The sequence below is a fragment of the Suricata suricatta genome, chromosome 1, assembly GCF_006229205.1.
Source record: "Suricata suricatta isolate VVHF042 chromosome 1, meerkat_22Aug2017_6uvM2_HiC, whole genome shotgun sequence".
NCBI lineage: Eukaryota > Metazoa > Chordata > Mammalia > Carnivora > Herpestidae > Suricata > Suricata suricatta.
Window position 1 is genome coordinate 20,051,050 of NC_043700.1, and position 10,653 is coordinate 20,061,702.

At 38.5% G+C, this 10,653-nt stretch overlaps 1 protein-coding gene across 1 annotated transcript in view; it reads left to right on the plus strand.

The window, feature by feature from the left end:
* The first annotated feature begins 10,541 nt into the window (after positions 1 to 10,541).
* The window catches only part of FGF20 (fibroblast growth factor 20), a 7,250-nt gene continuing 7,138 nt past the window's right edge, over positions 10,542 to 10,653 (plus strand). The window contains exon 1 of the mRNA XM_029933521.1: positions 10,542 to 10,651. Within this exon, the coding sequence (XP_029789381.1) occupies positions 10,542 to 10,651 (110 nt within the window). The remainder of the gene's footprint in view (positions 10,652 to 10,653) is intronic.

A 10,653-nucleotide genomic window follows, 5' to 3' on the forward strand; every position in this document is an offset into this window, starting at 1 on the left:
TCGTTATAGCTCATTCGTATTTATATTGATAACTTTGAGGAAAGAATAGTGGTTCTAATTTACTGAAGTCACTCACAAAGGCTGCTGTCTGAACTTTTCATCTCTAATTTTCAAAATCCTCATAGAACCTATTTGCTGCTGTGATTGTGTGTTTTGGTTGTCAATTCTGACACATGCAGGTTCAAGGGAGTTAAAATTCCCAAAGAATTGCTGTTCTTACTTGTCTGGTATGACAGCAAACTCCTTGGAACCTCGTTCCTGGCCATTTCATTTACTCCACTCTGCTCCTTGTTCTTGAACTCCTTTCTCAATTTCATCGCCAGCTAGAAACTAACAGCCTTGCTCGCAAGAATAGCCGGAGTCAAATATTTTCAGCGTCAACACTTTCACGGGTTCCTGACAGCTGTGAGATATCTGCTGAACTGCATTTTATTCCTGCTAAGATTATCGATACCTTCCCGGTTCTTCTGTGATTTTTTTTTTTTATCTTTGCCAATAACATGCTCATTATAATTGTGCTGTTCTCTGTTTTCATTTTTGGAAGGGAAACTGGCATGAGGAATTTACCAACAGTGTGACTAGAAGCTGACTTGAAACTTGGCAGAATTCATTCTTGTCTATCACGATCCCTGTTGGCCTTATCAAGGGTCTGGCAGCCTGTGTACCCACACCGTCCTCTAGTGGCTGACCCCATGGGAGACCAGCTGCCTCTCTGCCACCGTGGTGATAACGGTCCTTTCTCTCAGGGCATTGGTTTATGCCCAGAGATCATTATTTCTTAAGATAAAGAATATTTCTCTTAGTGTGCTCATGTTTTCTAACAGCTGAATCACATTTTGCACCGTTAAATATACGGTCTATGACTTAGAAGCTTTCTTAGGGGAAAATATAAAAATAAATTCAAAAAGCTAAGCAAGTCCTTCTCTTCCAGAAAAATCTTCAAGTATATATATCCATCCACCAATAGATATTTATCAAGTATAAAAAAATAGGCCAAGTGCTGTGCAGGTGCTTGATATACATCAATGAACAAAACAGACAAGATCCCTGCCCACAGGGACCGTATGTTCTAGGATGAGGGCCACAGTTAGGAACGCGTTTCCCTTTGGACTGACACTCACACCAGGCTGCTTGTAGGTGTGACCTATTTCGATAAGCGTACTACTGTGACCTGTATTCTTGGTGTTTAGTACCGCAGTTGAGGTTTGTCTTATCTTCTCTAACGTGCCTTCAGGGCAGGGTGTCCTGTGCACAGCAGGTACTAGAAGGATCACTAGTCTCCCATGTGCTAATGTTGCTTACTCCAGAGTGATCATTCTAGAATGCTATTTACATCTTCCTATATTGGGTGGCAAATGTAAGAAGTGCCTTCGAGACCTTTCCCCTTGTCTCCCTTCCCCTCCCTACTCCAGCACTAACTTAGCTCAAGTCCTCTGAGTAGTTTTGGCCTGGGGTTAGGCTACAGTTCTGCAAAAACAGGACTGGTTATCGGAGGCCTCTAATTAGAGGAGAAAAATGGGTAAATAAAGCTTCGGTTACTCTTATCACATTACTTTGCTGGAAAGATATGAAATTTCAAGTTAGTTTAATTGATTACTTTTCCATTTTCTGTTGTTTCAGAAAGAATGTAATTCATCCATATTATTGATGTTACAATAAATTTAACTCTCATATCTCCATGCTTACTATGGTGTGTTTTATTTCTAACTCGAGAGACAGTGAACAAATGCGTTAATGAGTTAAATCTATTGACTTCTTGAATTTTACGAATAGAATCTTTATTTGGAAGAGTGTCATTTTTTAAAAATATCAGAATCTTGATGGGAATTTTATGCCCCAGAAACTGCAATTTATTTGAATATTGGTGATTTGATTTTTACCTACTATTATAATACTATTCTTTCAGTGTTTATGTGGCATTATATTTCAGTGGGACAAAACATATTCAATTTAAAATATTGTTTCTTTACTTTGAAAATGGAGAAATGAAAAACAAAGAGGCTTAGTGGCATGTGTGGGTACATTCATAGAAAAGAGGTAATAAGCAATGAAAAAAAAAAGCAACCATAGTTGTTTTTCTTAATCTGCTCTGTAATTGCTGATTCTGGGAGCAACTAAATAAAGTAACGTGTACGAACAGTGATGTGAATTTGTATCACTTTTTTTTTTTTAAAGCAGGTATACTTCAGTTGCTCTAGAGAATCGACTATTTTTTTAGTACTTGGGTATTTGCAGCAGGTTGGGTCAGAACAGCTTTGGAAATAAACGTGAGCCATTTTAATTTTTCATTATGATTTCTCCACTAACGAGGTGGCATTTTTCTGAAAGCCATCCTCCCTCATCTGCAAAATGAAGGTGTTTGGTTGAAGTGAGTTGGCAATTTCCTTCCATGACATGAAATATATGAAATACTTTCACACTACAATTTTATGATATATTCAAGTGATGACAGAAGGTCATATGACATGTGAATGAATGATGTGTATTTAGCCAGATGCTGTCAAATAGGCTACTTCCAAAAGAACTTTTCCCAAAGAAAGAAGTATATTTCTTTCAGATCTACCTTGAAATGCTATTAGTTAGAGGCGCCTAGTGGCTCAGTTGGTTGAGTGTCTGGCTTCAGCTCAGGCCATGATCTCATTGTTCATAGGTTCAAGCTCTGCGTCGGGCTCTGTGCTGACAGCTAGCTCAGAGCCTGGAGCCTGCTTCAGATTCTGTGTCTCCCTCTCTCTCTCTGACCCTGCCCTGTTCACGCTGTCTCTCTCTGTCTTTCAAAAAATAAGAAAAAAAATTTAAAAAATGCTATTAGTTAAACCTTATACTACAGGAACCAAAAAAATCATTTCTCCTATGCTCCAAATAAGGACCACGATTAGTTTTGATGAACCATCTTTATCTTCTTGCAACCTAGAGCAAAACATGGAATTTTAAGGGGCCTCAAACCCAGGGAAAACTGGTGATGATTATTGTCATTAAAATAATCATTTAGTGGGGCACCTAGGTGGCTCAGTCGGTTAAGCATCTGACTTCAGCTCCGGTCATTATCTCACCACAATTAGTGAGTTTGAGCCCCATGTCAGGCTCTGTGCTAATAGCTCTGAGCCTGGAACCTGCTTTGAATTCTGTCTCCCTCTCTCTCTGTCCCTCCCCAACTTGTGCTCTCTCTCTCTCTCTCTCTGTCTGCCTCCCTCTCTCTCTCTGTGTCAAAGATAAAAAGAAACACTAATTTTTTTTAAATCACCTAGATGTTGTAGTGCTAATAGATTTTCATACACATTTAGCCATAGGCTCCCAACAATACTTCTGCAAGCTAGATAGAACATATGTTATTATCCCAAGAATTGAGCTCCAAGGCTCCAGTAATGTAATTTTCTCAAAGTCTCATAACCATTAAGTGGCAATATCTTGCTTGTTTCTAGAAAAGTGAGTAAGGAAAGAAAAAAATACAAGGTAAAAATCAAACTATGTGTTGTATATCACTCTTGTTGCTTTCTGAGATGGGTAAAGTGAGGAGAGGGCCTGGATCAGAGCAGCTGACATTCCTGAAACAAGAAGACAATAACAAAGATGTTCCATTTCTGTCAAAATTTTATTCTGCTTAAACTTGGTCCCCAAAATTGTGTGATTTCATGGTCAATTAATTTTCCTTCTTCCATGTGTGGTCACTACTGTTCACGGAAAATATCCAACCTGTTCTGTTCCAGGTTTAGAATTTTGTGCAGACTGAAATGCTTCTATGCAAATAGTTCAGGAATTTTGGTTTAATGCCAATTATCTTACATAATAGCTGTTGAATTTATATTTTTTTCCTCTAACTGAAGTGCTTCTAATATCTGAGCTGTGATCTTTCAAAATCTACATTAAACATTTTTATTTTGATATAATTTCATACAGAGAAGTTACCGTTGCCTTTTATTCACATTTGTTGTTGACATTTCACTCCATTTGATTTGTCATCTATTTTCTTTTTCTGTTTATAGCTGCAGATATACTTTTTTCTGAACCACTGGAGAATAACTTTGCAGACATCATGCCCCTTTACCCATAAAGTTTTATTTTGGATTTTCTGAGACGTTTCCTTATATAATGACAGTACAACTATCAAAACCAGAACATTTACTGTAGATATGATATTTATTTAACTCACAATCCATATTAAAAATTTTCCAGTTGTTTCCATAATGTCCCCCATGGTTTTATTTTTTTTCTGGCTCATACTCCATCCCAGGATCATATGATACATTTAGTTTTCACGTCTGTTTAGTTTCCTTTAGTCTGGAGGAATCCCTCAACCTTTCTTTGTGTTTGTAGATTTTGACATTTTGGAAGCATGTAGGCCAGTTGCTTCACAGAATGTCCCTCATCTGGGGGGTCTATCTGATGTTTCCTCATGAGTAGATTATGCATTTTTGACAAGAACACCGAATAAATGACATTGTATCCTTCCCTAGGGGCACGTGGCACTGGTTGGTCCCATTATTGTTATTTACTTTAACTGTGTAGTTAAAATAGTATTCACTAGCTTAATCCACTGTAAAGTTACTATTTTCTCTTTGTGATCAAGAAGCAATTTTTTTCCTGTTTTTTATTTATTTTTGAGAGACAGAGAGAGACAGCACGAGCAGGGGAGGGTCAGAGACAGAGAGGGAAACACAGAATCTGAAACAGCCTCTAAGCTCTGAGCTGTCAGCACAGAGCCTGATGAGGGGCTTGAACCCACGAACTGCGAGAACATGACCTGAGCCGAAGCCAGATGCTTAACCGACTGAGCCACCCAGGTGCCCAAAGAAGCAATTTTTGAGGAAATACTTAGGAGCATATAAATAGCCTCTTCTTCATCTAACTTTTACCTCCTAGTTTTAGCATGATTTCACTGGATTAGCAATGATCCTATGAATGGCTGCAAAATGGTCATTTTCTAGTTCTGTTATTCCTTCAGTATTTATTAGTTGATATTCTACCATAAGGAAAAGTTCTCCACAATTCATGACAGATATACTTGATAAGGTGGAATTCATTAAAATTAAAACCTCCTGCTCTGTGAAGGACAATGTCAAGAGAATGAGAGGATGACACAGACTGAGGGAAAATATTTGCAGAAGATACATCTGATAAGTGACTACTATCCAAAATATGTAAAGAACTCTTAAAATTCAACAACAAGAAAACAAATAACCAGATTTAAAAATGTGCCACAGGCTTTCACAGATTGCAAACAAGCATATAAAAAGATCATCATATATCATTAGGGAGTCACAAAATAAGATGAGATATTATTAATACCAATTAAAATAGCCAAAAATTAAAGCTCTGACAACATCTAGTGCCGGTGAGAATGAGGAGCAATAGAAACCCTCATCCACTGCTGGGGGGAATGTAAAATTGCACACCTACTTTGGAAGACATTTAGCATTGTCTTGCAAAACTGAACATAGTCTAACATATATTCCAGAAGTCACACTCCTTGTTATTTACCCGAAGGGGTTGAAAACTCATGTCCACACAAAAGCATGCACACAGATGCTTATAGAGGCTTTATTCATAGTTGCCAAAACTTGGAAGCAACCAAGATATCCTTCAGTAGGTGAATGGATAAACAAACTGTGGTCTATATGGACAAGAAAATAGTATTCAGAACTAAGGAGTAATGAGCTATAAAACCCATGAAAATACATGGAGGAATCAAGAGAAGGCAATCTGAAAAGGCATATATACATACTGTATGAGACAAATTACATAACTTTCTGGGAAGGGCAAAGCGATGGAGACAGTAAAAAGAGCAGTGGTGCCAGGAATTGGAAGGGGGGAACGGTGAGTGAGTGGACACAGAAGGATCTTCAAGCAGTAGAACTTCTCTGTATGATATGATAATGACGGATACATGCCATTAAACATTTGCCTAAGCCCATATACACAATGCGCAACACACCAAAAGTGAACTCTAATGCAAACTATGAACTTTAGGTGATAATGACCTGTCAGTCTAGGTCCATCAATTCTAACAAATATATCACTTTGGTGGAGGATGTGAAATCTCTATGCCCTACTCTTATTTGCCGTGAACCTAAAACTGCTCTAAAAAATAATCTTAAGAAAGAACTAGAGATGCCCCAGTCCTCGGGCCAGACTTTTCCATGGGTGATTTTAATGAGAGATTAAATCAAGAAACTAAGATCTAGACATAAAGTGTGTTCATTTGCCTCCGGTGTATCTTTGCGTCGAGGCCCCTTAAGTTGTCAGAATGGAAGTACATGCTGACACACACACACACACACACACACACACACCCCACATGCTAATACTGATCACTGCAATTCTGATTCATTTCTACAGGATTCCTTCTAGTCTTGTCTGTGTTCCTATTTGTATGTTCATCTCTAACTGAAACACTGACTTCTTATCGTCAGTCTACTTACTCATTTGTTTGATCTTACAAAAGGTTAATCTAACCTCTACTACTAAGAAAAACAATCTTAGTAACTAAAATTTAATATTTGTTCATGTATTTCTCTTCTGGTCTTTAGACCTTGGTTATTTGGTCAAAGAATTGTAATTTGAAAATTACTAAGTGATTTTTTTAAGTTATCATTACTTCTCTGTGTGTCACTTGAATTCACTTAGGTCATTTGTTGCTGCTTTTGTTCTCTGTCCCCACCTTTCAATTCTTTTTTATTTTATTTCACCTAAAAAAAATTGAAAACAGGTTCTGCGAGAGTCAAAACTCTATGAAAAGTTGTTCTCAAAGAATTCTTACTCCCTCATCCTTCTAATCCATTCACATCCATCCCAGATAATAAATTAACAAGGTAACCAATTTCATTAGTTTCTAGTTTATCCATCCTATGTGTAATTTTGAATAAAAAAGGGGGATATACACATGGGAAGCTTTTCTTCTCTTCTTTCTTACACTATATTTGAAGCGTGTGCAAGCTTTACTCTTTTCATTAGTAATACTATGTTTCTCATTCTTTTCCCAGCTGTAGTTTGCTGCATTGTATGAATGTACCATAATTTATTCACTTAGTGTCCTATGTGCAGAAATTTATGTTGTTGCCAATATTTTGTAATTACAAATAATAAATAATGTTAAGCAAATGTACTTTTATTTTATTGAGGGTGTAAGTCACGACTTTTAAATCAGCTCTTTTCTTTCTCTCAAGTTAAACACATATAGAAGTATCAAAAGGCATTGACTTCTTTTTCTTGTGTTAAAAACAAAGGTTCATGACACCATGCTTGCTGAAAAACTATATAGGAATTATATGGTTTGGAGAACTGTAGCTACATTTTGTGGAAGTAGAAATTGTACCACATATTTGTATAACAGCAAGGCAAGTGTGGTCTCTAGGAAGTATAGGTGAAGTTGATTAGATTGCAGTGTATACTTAAAAGTTGAATAATGCACTCTTGTAAAACACTCTTCAAAATTATTTAACTTCCCATGATATCATCACAGCATGTGCAAAAAAACCTTCAGTGTTATCTTTTCCTGTCACATGACTAGTACAAACAAAAGAAATCCTTATCTTTTTGTTTCTATTCTGGCCCTTTATAAAATGGCATTAAGCACCATTCACAACTTACACATTAAAGGTTTGGTTTGGGGAAAAAAGATTTATTTTGTCTTTCAAACAAATCATATTTGCTAAATTATGAAGCAAACATTTTCCCAACAACTGAAAGTCTAGCATCTTTTATGCACAGAAAACTTTACTGTTTTAAAACCACATTCCCATAGCAACCCGAGGCATAGTGAATGAGGCAGGAGTTATATTGTACTTCTTTTACAAGAGCTGAAACAGGCATTTAGAGAGTTTGAAGAAATTACCCTGAGACGTAGGACTCTGGACTAAATCCTGAACTAGAATCCAGGACATTTTTTTTCTTTATGAAGTGGGGTGTGCTGATCTCATAGGGTTATTGTGGTGATCAAATAAGGTAATGCACTTGAAAATGCTCAAGTTGTACAAAGAGAAGGTAGTTCTATTATTAGGGTAGTTGAGCTTTCGGTGGCCCTGTGTAAAATTCCCTGATATTTATATCTAGGAGTAATACCAGAGACATAGCCAGTCTAAGAGCTGTAGATCATTAAGCAGGGCTTAATGTGTTCATGTGGGGAAATAGTTCAGACACTGAACTAGTACCTCGAGGAGCAGGTGATGGTGCTAGATATCCATTGTGGAATAATTAACAGTATTAGATGTTGTACAGAACTTAGACCTTGAAACAAACCTCATTAAAAGGCACCTGATCTTAGTTTTAAAACCTTTAAGTATCTCCTCTTTAAAAGTAATCAATGTATGCGCTGGCTACTTGAGTTATCCCGCTATGAGATTCACACAACTTTGATCTAACTTTCTTTGATTTAACACTGCAATTAAGAAGATTTGGTTCAAAGTAAAAGCTCATTGGTTGATGTTTTACACTGATGTGATAATGTTTACACAGATGTGCTTTGAAATCTTGCTTATGGTGGATTTGGGGGTCCTACCACAAGACAGACCGCTGTTATTTGAAAGGTGAAATAATATGACATTTACCTGGTACAACCTTTAAAAAGGACTTAGAATATACATTTCTAAGGTGATTTTTCTGTTTATTGTTTTTAGCCAGTGTTTTTGTTTTATTTCATATCTATCAGCGGTAAATCACTTACTTTAAGGACTTTTATAATTTGGTTGCACAAGGGTAAGTACTTAGAGCTGCAGGGATGAAAAGGTGTAACTTTAACTACTTTAAAGCACCTGCCAATTAATTAGCAAAAAACCCTTCTGAGCAAATAAAACAAAGCAGTCACATCCATTTGCGTTCCCGGGTTCAGGCTTTTGCTGAACAGCCCATGAAATAAGACTGAAAAAAGAATCTTTAGTGATTCCCTAAAACTTTTTGCTCAGGGGGAGCATAAATCTGCCAATGATTCTCAACTCTCCTGCCACTGAAAAATTTTAATGGGAAGATCTTGAATTTAACTAGTAGTACAAACACCGAAGTTTTAAGGTTTACATGGATAGCATCCACCTCCTTCACGTCAATGACTTTTTATTTTACAGATATGCACAGACATCTTACATTTTTACCAGTAAATTCTCTTGTCTCAAAACACATCAAGAGGTGATATCGACTCATTTTTATGATTAAAATATGAACAACAAAAACAACAGCAAAATCTAACCTTAATGTAACGAAAAAGAACAGGGAAATGCTCTTAAATTGGATAAGGGCCCCAGAGGCCACTAATCATTTATGACACTATTATAGATACTCATTTTCCATTTGTGGCAAATATAAGAACGTAAACCATCTCTTTTCAACATATTTGGCTTGATCCCTTGGTCCCTACATTCCTGTTTATACTATGTTATTTTATTGTGTTGATGAAAAGTCCACGACCTTAGCACACAATTAAAAACTTCCATGAAGATATAAGGCAATCTTGGTTATATCATGTGCTATCTGAGTAAAGATAAACATTAAAGAGAATCTGGGAGAGGGGGTTGTGTATGTGTTCCGAACCTAACCTTGATTATGTAAAGAAAATCCCCCATCTAAATGATAAAAGAAAAGAGTAATGCTTGTACATTTTATTAGTGTTTTAAAATTAGTGAGTTAAACTGTCAAAGCTTTGATTTTCCTTTCATGTGTGTCTGGGCAGGCCTAAGCCTCAGGTAACGCCCTTTTTCCTTCTCTCTCTCTTACTTTTCTTTGCACCTGTCCACTGCCGGCTCCCAGCAGCTCCCAAGGAGTCCAATTCTCCTCCACGGGCTCTCCTTTTTCCTCTTCCTACTCATCCCCTCCTCCACCCGCTCCTCCCGCCTTCTCAACCTCCCTCCCCCTCCCACTTCTTCTATATACCTGCCAAGCTGGGCTCCTTTTTAGCAGCTATCTATCACTGCAAACGAGTTCACATCAAAGGCGCTTGCACAGCAGTAGCTGTACGGGATCACGGTTGTTCCAAAGACAACCCCAAAGAGGGGCCTTAGTTGCGCCTCCCCAAAGTTGCTGGCTAGCTTTAGCCAAGTGTGGGAATGGTTTTTGCGACAGCATGGATAGAGGAGCGTCAAGGGCCCCTTTTGGTCACTTCCGAAGAGCAAAAACGTGTTGAGAGGAGGCCGGTTTAAGATTTCAAACAGCACCTCCCCAGTGCGCATGAAAGGACTTGATTAGCATATGTCAAGAGGACCCGCATATATACGCGGTGTGTATGTACACAGGACTCTGATCTGATCAGTTTGCGGAGTTGGAGCCTCAGCCCCCAGCCCCAGCCCCAGCCCCAGCCCGGTATCCGCAGCGGCAGCTATAGATGGTTCTGCACAGCCAGCAGCCGGCTCCCACCTGCCCAAGGAGAGAAGATCGCTCCAAGACAGTGAAAACTCCCCTGCTATCTCAGTGCAAAGTCCAGTCAGCGACCTCACAGGAGTAACCGGGGCTTTTTGCGCTTGTTTTGCTATATTTTTTCTCCATTCACTTCCCCATCCCCGCTACATTTTTTTATTGGGGGTCTTTTGTCTTCCGGATCTTCCGCCTCTCCCTCGGGCCCCTCCATGGCTCCCCTGGCCGAAGTAGGGGGCTTCCTCGGCGGCCTGGAGGGCTTGGGCCAGCAGGTGGGCTCGCACTTCCTGCTGCCTCCAGCAGGGGAGCGGCCGCCCCTGCTGG